At 28.5% G+C, this 16,986-nt stretch overlaps 1 protein-coding gene across 3 annotated transcripts; it reads right to left on the minus strand.

Moving 5' to 3' along the window:
- Positions 1-12,323: 12,323 nt before the first annotated feature.
- On the minus strand, positions 12,324-16,786 carry LOC129960901 (uncharacterized). Of its 3 annotated transcripts, XM_056074619.1 has the most exons (3): positions 16,699-16,768; positions 16,465-16,533; positions 12,324-15,715 (listed from the first exon to the last, which is right to left on the minus strand). In XM_056074619.1, the coding sequence occupies exon 3, from the start codon at positions 15,642-15,644 to the stop codon at positions 14,559-14,561; it is 1,086 nt and encodes a 361-aa protein (XP_055930594.1). In that variant the 5' UTR covers positions 15,645-15,715; positions 16,465-16,533; positions 16,699-16,768; the 3' UTR covers positions 12,324-14,558. The 3 variants fall into 3 exon arrangements, with proteins under 3 accessions (XP_055930594.1, XP_055930595.1, XP_055930593.1); XM_056074620.1 differs by lacking the exon at positions 16,465-16,533 and having other exon boundaries at positions 16,699-16,786; XM_056074618.1 differs by having other exon boundaries at positions 16,465-16,770.
- Positions 16,787-16,986: the final 200 nt, after the last annotated feature.

Genomic DNA, 16,986 nt, shown 5'->3' on the forward strand with positions numbered 1-16,986 from the left:
TGTAAATGAATGTAACAAACACAAGAATCAAAATACTCTTATAATATTTGAAAAAAAATAAATATGGAATATAAAATATATCTGTATTTTGTAAAAAACAAGTATTTGGACACAGTGATAATAGAGGGCAGCTCAATAACTGTTAGGGGTGTAAAAATTTCTCCTGAGGTATTCACTACCTTAGTCCAATTATCATGTGCCATTAATTATAAAGTATAGGGTGGTTATAACTAAACTTACACTGTTTAGATCTACGTAGTGTCCGCTCTAGTGGAAGGATGTTGAAGAAACTTGATATTTAGGTTGTATGGATCATGGGGAAAAGAAATCTGCAATAAAAAATTAGTTCAAATTTCGGCCGATAGATGGCGGTTTTCATGTACGATAAAGGCCGTTATGCAAATTTAGAGTAATTTAAAAAGCCAGTACTCACTGCCGCAAAATCTTCTTCGCCATATCGTTAGAGAAGAAAGGAAGAGCTTTACTGATAAAGTTGTTTTATCAGAACAATTATAACCACCCTGTATATAAAAATCTTGGTATGCTACTTTTTTCGTTCACAAAGTCTGTATGCATAATTTTTAAATAATAGATCAGAAAAAATTTAAAAATTCAATATTTTAAACTAAAACTCATGATATTTTGAATAGTAACATAAAAAGATTATTTGCAATTATATTATAATAGAAAAAAGGCAATTTAAAATCAAATCAAAAGTACAGAATATAAATTTTGAATTTCCCTCGTTGAGTCAGCTGATGGATGATTTTTTTAAACACTGATCACTTTTTGAAGAATAATCACTTTTTAATTAATCACAAAAGACAATTTTGAGCACTGGACTGGCACTGTAGATTACTGGAGAGTAAACGAAAGGGGATCAGTATATTTTGGTGATAATTTAAAACACAAGTGATATTATGGAAATCTGGTTGATTCAATTTGGCACTGGAGACTATGGCAGGTGACTATTATATTGGTGATGATAATAGAACAAGGAAAAGACGTGGAGATTGGGATTATTCAGCGCAGGTAAGGAGCCAGAAATTTTTAATGATGACAAGGAGTCCCAACTCTTTGAAGATATAAGGAGCCCGCACATGACGATATGGAGCACAAAACAAGGGTATTTATTGAACAGCAGTGCAGGAACGTCGGATGAGATTTCAGGTTGCGGCAGGAGTAGTGTTGAGCAGCAGGAAATTCAACGAGAACTGGACCGGACCCTGGACTACGGTTTGCGTGAAACGATATTGCCGGAGGCAGCCGAAGGAGACGGCGGTGAAAGAGCTTCGCCACGGAAACATCGCAGCTGGGCGAACCTGGACCGAAGCAGTTATCTTTGGAGCACGACGAGCGCAATGCAACGTTGAAGCCTGACCAGCGGATTTAATTTTAATTAATTTGACAATTTTTCACAGGAAACTATCCTTGTCTCTTTAATATGTAACATTATTTTATGTAAAGCAGAAAGCTGTTTGACGACAGTGAAGAGATTTTTTACATTTTAAAAATTCTTTTTAATCTAACGGGAAAGAATAATCATTTACAAGCAAAGACGCGGATATTGCTTGCCCGCCACAGCGCGGCACAAAGCAAAAGTGGGGAAGAAGTGAGAAATAAATTATCCCTCGCAGAGGTGGCGGTAGAGATTTGCCGACGGGGGGACAAGACAGATCCGACAGGGGGGCAAGCACAATATCTCTAATTTGGCCTCAAAATAACTCATAATAATTAATTTTACATTTAATTAAAGAAAATCAAGTAATGTTTAATTCTTTTTTATTCAGATGCTGATCCTTTTTTTCATTGTTAACATTTTATAAAGGTATTTGTAAAAAAACAGGTTCTCAGTTTCTTTTACTAACCATAAGAAATTGTCAATATTTGAATCTATTTTTTATGAGAGTCTTAAAATTTAATTTCTCTGCCATCGAATTTTAGAAAAATATAATCATATTCCATTCTAGATTGTAGTATATAGATAGAAACACATATTGTACTAGAATGACGTGTCATGCTAAATGGACAAATGCATGCTCTTACTATTTTATATTAAAAGCTATATAAAATGAACGTTGAAACAAAAAGTTTTATAAAAGTAACTGTTTTAGAAATCCAGAATAATAAATAAAAAATATTCGATGTTTTCTCCAAAAACCGATTTTTCTGTTTAGTCCTCTACCTAAAATATTTGTTAAGTAAGGATTGCAACAACGAGCAAGAGTTAAGATGTGTTTCGAATCCGAGGAAAATAAGTGCGCGTACTCAACAAAAATTTACTATAGTTCGGACACGAACAATATAGAATGCAGAAAAGATACAATATGTTGTTTTTTAAGAAGGCCGGAGAAAACATTTTGTAAATATGTCCAAACTTACTATTTTATGTAAGATATGAAAAATATTCTAATGAAAAATGGACTGCTTAAACATTAGATCCCCCTTGTATTTATTTTTCTATATATATTTAGGCTTAAAAAAAAACCCAATGCATTTTATTTGAAAAAATAAATTAGATCTTGAACATGAATTCACCTATCTTCATTTTGATTTATGTACTTTCTGACTATTCTATGTACTATTAAGTACTTTCTTAATTCGAAGTTATTACAAGCTAATATTCCTACCAAAAGGTGAGTTTTATCCCTCAGTTGCATGCACAGGCTTTTTTTAACCCCTTCGTATACAATGGCTAGTCTAACTCGCGTATGGAATTATTTAATTTTTAATTTAAAATTTTTATTAAGTGAAAATATTAAGTAATTTAAAACGCTAAAATCACTTGAAAACGCATCATTACCTCAAAGGTCCTTATATTTTTCTGGGGATTTAGATAACGATAATTATCCCAAATAAGATCTGCCACCTGATTAGGAAATTAAGTAAATTCGTATATCAAGGGATTAATGTGTTATTTATGAACATTCTAAGAATAACTATTTCAATCTTCTTTTTTATCAAAACATCTTTATTCAAAGTCTATTAAAAATTTAGGAGTATCTGAAATTATATATTTTTTGCCAATAATAGCAATTGGAAGAAAAGTATATATAAATGATATGTTCTCCGATTACATAGTCATAATATTGAATGCAGAGTCTTAAGCATTTAGGTAGTAATTTATTTTTTAAAAAAATTAGTGCATACTTGGATAAATTCTTTTGGTGTAGCTATAAAGCTACCATACCAAAAAAAAAAATTTTTTTTTTTTCGTCGTCAACTGCAGTCGGTAATATTTCTTTAGTGTAATAATTGTAGCCTGATAAATTAGATTGTAAAAGAAAAGAGATATTTTATTGTTAAATGGATTTAATTTACAATTATACAATTTACTTACTCCAGTGATTTATTATGAATTAACATAATTTGGTTGCAGCAAAATAATTCTTCTTACCATGCATATTCACAAGAGTATCAAAAGAAAACAGTGTTTTTTTTGTTTTTTTTTTTAAATCTAGTTTAACCATTTTTAATTTAGTTTAACTAGATTTTAGGCAGGTAATTCTCATAGTGAAATGAATAAAATAAATTTGTCGATTCGTTACCGAGGAAGTAACAATTATATGAATAAGATGATGATTAATTTCAGAACTTGGATTTGAATTATGAATTATGGAAAACAACTCTATCGTCCTATTCATGAATAATATTAAAGCTTCAATTTCAATTTCTCTAATAATTCCACTGGCAGGTAATCGAAGTGCCCGATGAAAAAAATTTATATATATATATATATAATCTATGATAAAATCTTAGCCGAAGAATAAATATTAGTCGGAAAAAATGTGACGTCGTATATTCATCTGAAAGTTTATTGACTATTCCGCTAACATAGTATAAATTATATGCTGAATGAACATTATGACATGTAAATAAAATGACTGAGAATTTGGACTCGTCGACATCCCTTCGCATTGAATTCTTAGTCAACCGAGCAAAATTTTTTGAAAAAATGCGACATGTCTTATGTTTTATACACATGTCGTCTTGTCGGTTAAATTGTCAAAAGTAGTGCAAATTAAAAGCTTGACGACATTTAAATTAAATGTCTGAAAATCTGTGGATATATTCTTCGACATTCATCATATTTAGTTCAAAAGTTATCGGCAGAATGCGGTATCTTATTCACTTGTCGGATATATTGCGAAATCTAATGCAAATTATAAGCTAAGAGAACGACATTTCAATCGAATGTCTGAAAATCTGCAGATTTAACATCTTTGGTACTCACCGCATTGAGTTCATTCGACCGACCAAAAATTGCTAACAAAATGAGGATATCACCTTGTCAATATCTTATTCACTTGTTACCTTGTCGTTATATTGGCAAAAGTAATACAAATCATAAGCTTAATGAAAGACATTTGAATCAGACGTCTGAAAATCTGCGAACTTAAAGTCTTCGACATCCATTGCATTCAGTTCTTAGTTTGGTCTATCAAAAATTGTCCGCAAAATACGGCATATTATTGAAACTACCGCCCTATCGATTACTGACCTACCCCCAATCGATTTTGCCAAATATAACCAAAACACTTTAACCATTACTTGGATATTTCGATTGTTTACAAAATATTAACTTTAAGGTGGATTTTAAATAATCATATTCGATAATGCTCAACTCTCTACAACCATTATGAAATGGTGAACACTTTTGCCGACGACACTCTGAATTTCTCGCCGACGGGGGGGCAATTGCCCCCCTGCTACCGCCGCCTCTGATCCCTCGTCTTATATAATCTTAGATTTTGATTGGGAAAATATTTCTAAATAGTGCTAATATATTAATAAGATTCTGATAGGGATTTCTGACGCATGTCAATCACAAGTAAGGAAAACACAGGGTTCTTTAAAAAGAATGTGCTTACTGGACATTTTACTACCACTTCATGCGGAGTGTGGAAAAGTTAGGCTTTTAGCCGATTCAGCAATTTTATAAAGTTTCTGTTGAATTAATTAAATAGAGACAGTGGAATTGGATCAAGAAATAAGAGCATGAACTCACTATGGGCTAAATTAAGGTAAAACTTTGGAAATTAATTGAATTGAAGTTAAGAGTTAAAATATCATTACATATATATTTTTAATTTGGAATTGAGCTTTTTTGTTCATGACATTTTAAAAAGTTTGTTCTTGTTTACTTTTTTTTGTCGAAAGGGAGGGAATCAATCCCTCAGGCGACCCTACCAGACAGAGGTCATGCTTAATTCGAAGGCAACATCGGGTGGCGGACAAAGCACCCTTGTCAGCAAATATGATTTTTTTATGATCAAAAGACTAGAAAATTTAGACGTCATAATTTTTTTTAAAAAATACATTTACTGACTGAAACAATATTATTTACATCATTTAAATCATTTTAAAAGTAAAATAAGAATTGAATTTTATGATGAATCAGAGAAATTTTTATTCAATAAGTGTTTGAGATACTTTATAAGCTATTAAAAAAATATTCTGTAGTCCATGAGACAAACACTCATCAATTCTGTTTTCTCTATTTATTTTTCAGAAACCTTTTGTTTAAGCAAAAATGTTTTTGTATTCATTGAAGTTTTATCATTTCTAAATCAATTTAATTTTCAAATTTTACAGGAATTAAAAGAAAAAATTAGAGATACATAGTACAATGAATAGAACAGCATAAGGCTTCCATAATATTATGAGTTATGACTATAAAAATTTCAAGCTTAAATATTTTGTCTGAAGAAGCTATTGAGAGACCAAATCATATAAAATGCTTGACTCAACATTTATGCAAGTTGATATAATTCTGGTAAAGCAGTTGGTTGAAAGAATTAATGCTTGAAAGAAGAAGCAAAGGCAGTTTTTTATTTATTAAAATATAGTAAATACTTGCATAATGGCAGAAACTCAATTTTCCATAGAAGTTTGAAACTTTTAATTCAAATATATACACTCAAAATATAGCAGAAGGTATTTAACTGCCTATAATCAGGCAACTAGAATAAAGTACTTAGATATTATCAAAAATGAAAAACTGTACTCTATATAATTTCAGGGATAAAGAGCTTTTATATATATATATAAATAAAGCTCAATGTGTGTGTGTGTGTGTTGGCGCTCTACAGGCCAGGTCATTTGACATACAGCTATCAAATTTGGTACATGTATACCTTAGAGGTCGGGAATGTGCACCTGGGGTCCCTTTTTTTGAAATTTGAATTAAAATTTTAATTATTAATTAAAAACTAACTTTCCCGCCAAAAAAATCTTCCATTTTCCCCACCGCCAACTTTTCCGCCAAAAAAATCTTCCATTTTCGCCACCGCCAAATGAATAAGGCTTCCGGGGTTTTTTTCTCCCAACAGTAATGAGGCTAGGGTTAGTATTTTTCGGCGGATTATTTCAAACGATTCTGTTTATTTTCTTAATGTTTGATGCATTTAAAATTAAACATTGTTAATTAATCGATCCTTCAGATTCATTCTGAAGTACTTTTGAATTAAAATAAAACAGAATAAAGGAAATTAAAAATTTCTAATCCGCATAGCGTTACCCCAACTGGCGTAGAAAAAAAATCACGTATTTGCGTTACGTAACTGGCGTTGAAAATTCACGCATGCGTTTTGTGTTCTAAATTCCGCATTGTGTTGACGAATTATTATCAACGAATGCGGACTGGATTTAAATTTTTTTTAGGTTCGTTGCATGTTTTTGTAATTAAAATGTATTTATGTTAGTTATATATTTTTTGTATATGCTTATAGTTTTAAGTGCATCGTTTTTTAAGTAGTTTTTTTAAAACCTGTTTTAAACCGTCTATTTTAAACGATTCATTTCATTTTCTTAGTGTTTGATACATTTAAAAGTAAACATTGTTAATGAATCGATCTGCTCATGATGAATCTAAGAAAATTTTGTTGACAAATTCTTGAGATAATACGTAAATTGAAAAAGATATTCTTTAGTGTCCATAAAGTTTAAACGCTGAGTGACTCTATTTTCATTAATCAGATTATAAAAAAATTCTTTGTTTCGGTAAAAAATATTATTATATTAATTGCAGATTAATTCTTTCCACTTTAATTTAAAACATAAATTCTACGGGTGCTAACAGAAAATTAGAGAGATACTTATTACGTTATGACTGAAGGCCTTTATAATATTATGAGTGAATTATATGACTATCAAAATTTGAAGTTTTAAAATATTTTGATGAAGAAGCTATTAAAGTAGGAATTGCATAAAATATTTAAATATAAAAATTTTAACGAGCATTAAGATTTGGGAACCGGTTGGTCGACAAATTCTTGAGATATTACATAAATTAAGAAACATATTTTTTAGTTCCCATAAGGTTTAAATGCTCAGTGACTCTGTTTTCGTTAATCATGTTATTAAAAAAATTAACATTTATTGACGAACACGAACACACTGATATTCACCGTTACTCTGATTAGATGTTATAAAATCTGAATAGATAAACATAAACGTGTAAACATCTGTGCGCCGGTTTCTATGGCAACACAGCTGGAAAGGGAAAAGAAGTTTCAGAAGAAAATTCACGCATGCGCATTGTTCTGATTGTTGTCATGACAACCACTTTCAACAGACGATTTAAATTATTTTTAGGTTAGTTACATGCTTTTGTAAGTAAATTGTATTTATGTTAGTTATATGTTTTTTGTATATGCTTATAGTTTTAAGTACATCGTTTTTTAAGTAGTTTTTTTTAAACCTGTTTTCAATGATTTAAATTATTTTTGGGTTAGTTGCATGCTTTTGTAATTAAATTGTATTTATGTTAGTTATATATTTTTTTGTATATGCTTATAGTTTTAAGTACATCGTTTTTAAGTAGTTTTTTTAAACCTGATTTAGACCGAATATTTTAAACGATTCATTTTATTTTCTTAGTGTTTAATGCATTTAAAATGAAACATTGTTCATTAATCGATCTGTTCATGATGAATCTGAGAAAATTTTGTTTACAAATTCTTGAGATATTACATAAATTAAGAAAGATATTCTTTAGTGCCCATAAAGTTTAAACTCTCAGTGACTCTATTATCAGTAATCATATTATTAAAAAAAATGCTTTGTTTCAGTAAAAAATATTATTATATTAATTGCAGATGAATCCTTTACACTTTAATTTAAAGCATAAATTCTACGAGGGGTAACAGAAAATGAGAGAGATACATATCACGTTATGACTGAAGGCCTTTATAATATTATGAGTGAATTATATGACTATCAAAATTTGAAGATTTAAAATATTTTGCTGAAGAATCTATTGAAGTTGGAATTGCATAAAATATTTAATTATTAAAATTTTAACGAACATTAAGATTGGCGAACCGGCTGGTCGCCAAAGGCGGCTAGTAATTAATAAAAGAATCGTACAATAAGTATTTAAGAAGATTAATAAAAATTTTTCTATGCGTTTCGTACTTATGTTATACATTTATATATGCGCCTTTTTTTTTATAAAGTCATTTGTGGAATAGTGAAAATACATTTTCTCGCTTTCATTGTAATTATTGACTCGTTTTTAGTTCTGAGAGTTCCAGAATATTTACAGTTGGTAATTTCTAACACTTTTTTTGTGGAAGTGATCTTTCCATGCTTTCTACAGGCTTAATAAGAAATTTAGTTTCACTCAGCTCTTTACTTTTAGTGCCTCAAAACATTGAAAGTCATTTTATGAACATCATGTTATTCATTATGATGCTCATAAATGTAATAATGCTCATATGTTATTCATTAAAATTATGATCCTTTAGAAATAAACTTCACTGTTATTTTTTTAGCTTAACAATTTTGTATACTTTTTTTTAGCGAAAAATTTGCTTTAATTGAACATTCATCATAGTTCTGTATGATTCAAATAATTCAAATTCCGCTCTGTTTATGAAAACAAGGTAATCATATTTTATATAGGCATATCTAAATTATTGGACAGAATTAAAGGATAGGTCAGGTTTATAGAGACAAATAAATTTTACATTACGTCATGAGGTACTAAAAGCAAAAGCAGAACAGTAGCATGGTCTTTTTGCTAGTATATATATATAACTTTTGAGCTTAATAGCATTAAATACTTCAAAAAAACTTTCTTTTTAATGGTAATTATGTAAAATTAGCGATGGATTTAATAATATCCATTAAAGAAAATTAAAAATGCAATATGTACATTGTTTCTTGTATGTCATTACAATGAGGATTATTGCATTTGTATCTATTTCAAATTAAGCATTTCTAAAAGAACAACATGACAACTTCATATTCCTCCATATGTAATGGTGCTAAGTGAATTTTGTTCTTACTTAAACTCCATTTTAATACAATACAAGGGCTATTTCTGAACGGGCTTAGCAATTTTGAAACATAATTAATTTTTCGGCTGTTTTCATGTCAAATATGTGCACAATGTGTTCAGGTGCAAATAGACTCACTGTTTTTTATTTCAATTACTAATATTACTTTTATTTTCAATTTTTGAATAAAATGAATGGAACAATTTCTTTTTGTATTTAAAAAAGTGTTTTATGCTAAACACAAAGTTTTGTATGCATATTTATCTACATTTAATTTCAAAAGGCACAAAAACTAAATACTTTAGAAGCTTCCCTTTTTTTTATACAAAAGAAATTAAATTAAAATTATTAAATAAATTTTGTTCCATTTATCAAATATCTTCATTATTAAAAAAATTAGTAAATGAAATACAATAAATATTATATTCGTTTCCATGTTTATATTATTATATGGACAAAGTTACCTGTTCATGACTTTTTCCAACATAGAAAAATGTTCTTCAATGAGCAATTATAGAAGTACAATTTGTACATACTTGATTCAAATGCATGTTTAGTTTTCATGATCGCTTATAAACAATTTTAAAATAAACAGTTCATTATAAATTCTTGACTTAGCATATCTAGTGGATCTGAGCATAGCTTTTTTCTGATTCTATATGATTATGTCTAGACATTATGTCACCATTACACATCTCTAGCAATAAAATATACAGGGTGCATGCTGAAGAAATGCTTCAAAAATTAACCACTTTTAAGTGCTTTTTAAGTACCTTACCCCCCCCCCCCCCAAATTAAGAATCTTTTTTTCATTCATGCATACATGAGCCTGCTTTTTTTTAAAGCAAAGGATGCTTTCTATTTTATAATAAGGCTTTGGTTTTATTAAATTTAATTAAAATTAATTTTATATGTGTATTTTTGATATTTTATTTCTGCAATACCATGGCGTTGTGTGGAGAGGGGGGTGCCAGCTCAAGTGTCGTCCTCGTCATCTGACCGAGGTTCAAATTTACGAGGTCCGTCCCAAAATAGCCCTAGTGTTGCTTTAAACAGGACGTTAATATAATTAAACTAAACAGTAAAAAACGATTATCACTTCTTATTTCTGATGTTTAGTAAAGGGCTTTTTTAAATGTTTCACATTTCGAAAATTTAAGAAAAACCTTTTTTTAACCTCTATGCAAAAATAAACAAAATTTTATATCTTTAACTTTAAAAAAGTAAGAAAAATGTGATTATATATTTTGGGAAGAAATGAAAATGATTTCACAATTCCTATTTTTCATAAGTAATGGAAACAAATTCACGAAGATAAAAAACATTAGAAGTAATATGAAAATAAAAAAATGAAAGTTAATGAATTTTTTTAAAAAATAGTAATTCTTGAAGCTAATCCGAGACTAAATACTACATTGCCTTCAAATTTCACAACATTTATCAAGTGAAAAATTTTATTCCATGAATTGCTTTAAAGTTTTGAATTTTGTTTGAAAATTTTAAAATAATAAATGACAGTTAATGCATTTTTTTAAATAGTAATTTTTAAAGTTAGTGCGAGATTAAATACTGCATTGCCTTAAAATTTTAATCATAACGTTAAACACGTTTAACATTACTCAACAATTCAATAAAGAAATGACATTTTAAAATTTATTTTAAAAAATCATTATTACAAATCGTTTACAAGATTAATTTTGCAAAAAATTTTAAAAATAAAAATAATAATAAAGAAAGAAAGGAAGAAAGAAAAAGCATTCACTAAAGTAAACTTGGAATTTAAAAAACCTCTTTAAACCATTAAAACGGTGTAAAAATTTTTTTTATTCAATAATATGCTTTAATGATATGAAAGAAATAAATCCTGTCTTTAATTTTAAATTAAACTTCTAATTAAAATTTCAAAAAATACGTGCTTAGTGAGTTTTTAACATCCCAGAAGCAGCTTCCTGCAACATTTCACATTCCTAACTTCAACGATTTCTCAATAAGGGCAAATTTCTAAGAGTAGAGATTTCAATGGGAAAATATATATATATATATATCTGTATGAGTTACAAAAAAAGAAAAAACAAAAATCGTGAAATATAATAGAAGCTGAACCCTAAAGAATAATAGTAATAATAGTTTTGAAGTCTTTTTTGAAATTTTATGTACCAGATCTAAAAAAAATTTTTATACATACAAAAACTAAAATTTTTCAAGATTGATCCAACAAATAACAATTTGTGGAACAATAAAGAAAACACCATGAAAGAAATCACAATCCTTGAAAATCTATGGCTTAAAGTTAAAATTTCATCATATTTGGATTTTACGCAAAGACTAACGCAATGAGTAAGAATTTAATATACATTTTATAGTAAATCCCTTTAATAAGTTGATCAAAACATTGCTCAGAAATGAAATATTAGAGAATAATGATCAAAAGTGTAACGAACTAAAGAGGCTTCTCATAAGCATTTTTAAATCTCTTTGAGGCACAAAATTTATATTTTCAGTCTGTTGCACAAATCTGCGTATTTTTCTTTGATAATACATATAAAGGTTAAGCATATATTTATCAGACATAGCTAAAGCAATATTTCAGAATTTTTTAATTCTACTGAAGATCAAACGTTTTTCGAAGTCACAACAAGTATGATATAGTACACATTTTACATTGCCTCATCGGCATAACTTTCCCAATATTTCAATAAACAACAGTATACATTGTTGAAGAAAGCCAGAGGGGGATTTTATTTTATTTTAATACGTGATGGCACTTCTCAAGAAAATTAAGCACTTTTAAGGCACTTAAAAATGATTTTCAAATTCAAGTACTTTTTAAGCCCTTTTCATGCCGCTATGCACTCTGATGTAACCATAAAATAAATATTATAAATATACATATAATTATATTATATATTAATAATAAATATATTTTCAAACTTTAAATATATGTATTCATCATATTACAAAAGAGAAAATTGTATTTTTTCTTTTTAAATCAATGCATTTTAACATAAAGGTGTAAAAGGACACAAACATAGTATATGTAAACATTTTATTTTTTTCTTTTGACAAATAAGCTTATATTGCAATCACAACAAAATACTAACATATTTTACAGAATAAATCTTGACCACATTTATAAATATGCAGCATAATATCCATGCTAATTTTAATTTAATTACAAAATTAAGTAGCTTTTGTGTCGAAATGGACCCACACACAACAGCAGGATTATATAACAAGGTTGTTATTAGAGTCAGAATCATTCTCAAAATTTTCATAGCACATCAGCAAGACTATTGTATCCAATATATTTACATACATCACACATGTTTTCAAATAATTCTTTGGAACTGAATTTAAAAACTGAAAACTTTAGGTCTCAAAACAAACCTTATTTCAAACCACAGCAGTCCCATTAAATGAGTTTCCTGAAGTACTTATGAGAGTGAAATCTCTGTATGTTTGACTCAGTGAAAAGAATCTCTTAATACTAAACAAATAAATATTTTAAAATTCCATTAAAAAATATTATACTTACATAATCAAATGATTATTATACTAGTTATCAAATTAGTATAAAAACATATATCCCATTAAAAAGAGGAAAAAAAATCATACATTCCTTTAAAATTTAAAAAATTGCAGCACAGAAAACATAGTTTAAAAAAAAGCCCTGAGCAATAAAAAAAATGAAATATAATTTTAGAATAAAGCTCACACATCTAGAATTATGTTTAATTGAATTAAATTGAATCCAAATTTATCTATACAATTTTTACTAGCATGCATAAAGAAAATATTTTATCTGTAATCAAAAACAGGGCATTTCTTCCCAAAGCAGATGAGAATCATGTAATATAATTTATATCGAAAATCATGCAAAATTTTCAATTATCTAAGATTTAAATCAATTCTGTAAGACATCAATAATTAATATTGACCATAAAATAGTGGATGAGATAATAAAATGCACCATTACTAAATTGGTGTGAAGAGTGACTTATTTTCATAAATTTCAAGAATAAAAATACATAAATATGTACTCAAACCGATAATTAATATCTTTCATTTGTTAAACCAAGTACCACAAATATTGTCTTGGACAAACCAAAAGATAATATTTAAAATAAATCTTTTATACATTTATTCTTCGAAATTTGCTTTTCTATTTTTCAAAAACAAAGGAATTCTTTCAGTGAAATAAATAGAGTAATGCTTAACACAACCTTCAATGCTGCCAAATATCATTCATGTCAATATTATATGCAGTCGAATTTCCAAAGTAATATTGCTATAAACTATCATCATGACATTTAAAACATAATGCAATCATACATATTTAATATAAGAATGTATTTAATAATGGAATTTTTATTACTGCAATTTTTAGCAAGATAGAATAAAAAAAATGACATATTAAATTAGTGGAAATTTTTTTTTCACACAATATGAAAAAAAGTCAATTCTAAAACTTTGAACTCTTAACAAACAAATGCCAAAAGTTATTATTTCATGTATGATATAAAACTTTGTATTGCATTATATACAAGGAGATTATCTTATTTACATTTAAAAAAAGACATTATTTTAGCAAAAAGAGTTAGTTCAACAGTTACTGCCATATCCAATGCTGGCCTGTTAGCATATAATTAATTTCTTTTCTTTTTTGAATCTAAATTGGAATTGACAGGTTCATCAAAGTTATGTTTTCTCATTATCCTTATTGAATCAAAACATAAATTACTTTTGAGGGAGAGTTAACAGCATGCCTTTGCCTTGAAGTGATTTGGGCTTCTTTCCCAAAATTCCATAAAAAGTTGTTCATAATAAAAATCCTGCTTCTTCACTTTGTATGAGAAGAGAGTAAGTAGTACTCTTCAAAAAGAGGATAATCAATAAAATTCCACATCTTTCCCACCATTTGCAGAAAGAAATTCTGCAGCAGCCAATTCAAATAGAGAAGAAAGAGTTTGGGAGCCTCTGTCTTAAATATTTACACTTTATCTTCTTTATTTGCTCCATACACACACAGAAAAGTAAATCATTAGATGTAGTCTTTGTTATAGAGGAAAGAAATTTCTTCCTGTCTTGTGGCTGCAAGAACGGAAAGAATGCACTGAAGGTATACGTTGGATATCGTTCATAAAGATCAAGGTATTTATGAGCATCCTTTATCCATTGAACCCCATATCTACGGTGCATCCTTCATCTCCTTTTAAAAAAAAGAGTTAGTTAAACAGCTATCACCATATCCAATACCAGCCAGTTAGCATGTAATTAATTTCTTTTCTTTTTTGAATTTAATTTTAAATTGGCATTATAACGTTTTTTCCTCATCCTTACTGATTCAAAACAGAAATAAATTTGGCGAGAGAGATATTGGCTTGCATTTGCCTTTTCTTTGAAGTCCTTTGGACTTTTTGCAAACATATCCACCAAAAGTTGTTCATAATCGAAATCTTGCTTCTTCACTTTGTACGAGAATATAGTATGTAGTACTTTTTCAAAAACAGGATAATCAATAAATGGCCACATCTTTTCCACTATTTGTAGAAAGAAATTTTGCAGCGGCCAATTCAAATAGACAACAAGGAGTTTGAAAGCCTCCATCTTTAATATTTGCTCTTCTTCTTCTTTAGTTGCTCCATACATACATAAAAGAAAATCATCATTTGTAGTCTTTGTTATAGAGGAAAGAAACTTCTCCCTCTCTTGCAGCTGCAAGAAAGGAAAAAATGCACCAAAGGTACAGTTGGGATATTCTTCAGAAAGCTGTAGGTATTCTGGAATGTCCTTTATCCATTGAACCCCACATCCATCTTGCATCCTTCTAACCCAAAATCGTGTAAAGGGATTACCAGGTATTGACCATCTATCGCATACCTTCATTTCTGCCCACAAAGTCTTTATACTTTCTTCCAAAAAGTAACTGCATGCCCAATAAAACTTCCAAACGATATCAACATCATTTTTTAGAACCAATTGCTGCATTGTTTTAATTCTGTCAATTGCCCCATCAGATTTCCATTGAAAGATTTCCTCTATATTCTTTAAACGCCATAAACCTTCATGGTCTGAATGCCATTCTGTAACAGCAGCATCCATGCCTAGAATTGCCTGTACTACATTCTCTCTTAAATGTGCAGGAACGATAAGTAACTTTTCCTTTGCTTTATTTATCTTAGAGTTATAGTTAGCTTCATGAAACTTTTTCGGACCTAATCGCCTCATTTCTTTAAAGAGTATAAAGCCAGTTATGGCATCAATATGTTTGGACAATATTAAAGCTACTTTTACCACAGAAAAGTGGAAAAGTGATGGCATGAATGGAATTACGAGTTTTGAATCAATAGGTTCTGACATTGTTTAAAATAAATTTCTACGTGGAATAGGAATTATTTTTAAGAAAATCTTCTGTAAAATCTCAATGAAATCTGAAAAGAAAAAAAAAAAATCTTACGTATTTCCCATACAATATAAAATGAATATTTCATTGCAAGCATCTTTTTAATCAGTTAACAGAATCTGACATCAAACTTAGATTAAAGCTGCATTATAGTGCATGATGAAAAAGTACTTAGTTTACAAATTGTTTTTCTTTTAAAATGTAACAATTAATACATCAATCTTGTAAAAAATAATGCTATGCATGCAATAAATTATAGTAATAATAAAGACCATACTTGATGAAAGGGGGAAAAGTTCCAAAAATGTCTTTAGAATTTAAATGTGAAAGCAAATTGCATTCTAAGGTAATTATCAATAAACTGTAAACAACACCACATATTCTGACAGGTAATTTGTTTTAAATGTTTTGGTTCACAACTCATTAATGTATACAATATGGTCATTAAAACCATAATTTTTCTAGACTCACATTCAAAGTTTGTGTGCATTTCTGAAAATAAATTTCATTTGGAAATTAAACTATTCTGAATTTGCAAAAATTTTTGTTATATCCTGACTAAATAACCATAACTTGAATCTGGAAAAATATGAAAATTTCACTTTATACATTCAACAATTATTATATATATATATATATATATATATATATATATATATATATATATATATATATATATATATAGAGAGAGAGAGAGAGAGAGAGAGAGAGAGAGAGAGAGAGAGAGAGAGAGAGAGAGAGAGAGAGAGAGAGAGAGATCATTAAACATAATATTACCAATTTGTCTCCGATTTACAATGGAGAGTAGGGATGTCCATTTCGGGCCTTTTTTAAAAAATTTCTTACCTAAATTTTAATTTAAAATTAAGAGGAATTTTGACATTGTCCATTAAAAATTTCGAAAACATTGCATTAAGAAATGATTGTTACAGTATCTTAAAATTTTAACATGTATAGTTTGAATGAAATTTTAATATAAAATTTTCATTGCAATAAACTCAACATATTTACCTCAACAATGAAAACTCATATGTTATGACAGAGAACTCTACTTTCGTTTTCGGATCAGTTTATTCATGACGCTATTCCACTTATATCAAAACGGGGTTGCCAGATTCCATGTTGGAATAAGATGCAACAGATACAAGAATTATATAACTTATTAAAATTGGCAACAAAATAATTGTATTTAGTGGAAATTTGCCTAAAGTAATACAAAATGAAAACAAGAAATATACTTAATACAATGAAATAATAATATGCAATATATGAAGATAATATACAATATTTGGCGGTACG

This window comes from Argiope bruennichi, chromosome X2 (assembly GCF_947563725.1).
Source record: "Argiope bruennichi chromosome X2, qqArgBrue1.1, whole genome shotgun sequence".
In the NCBI taxonomy this organism is placed as follows: Eukaryota; Metazoa; Arthropoda; class Arachnida; order Araneae; family Araneidae; genus Argiope; species Argiope bruennichi.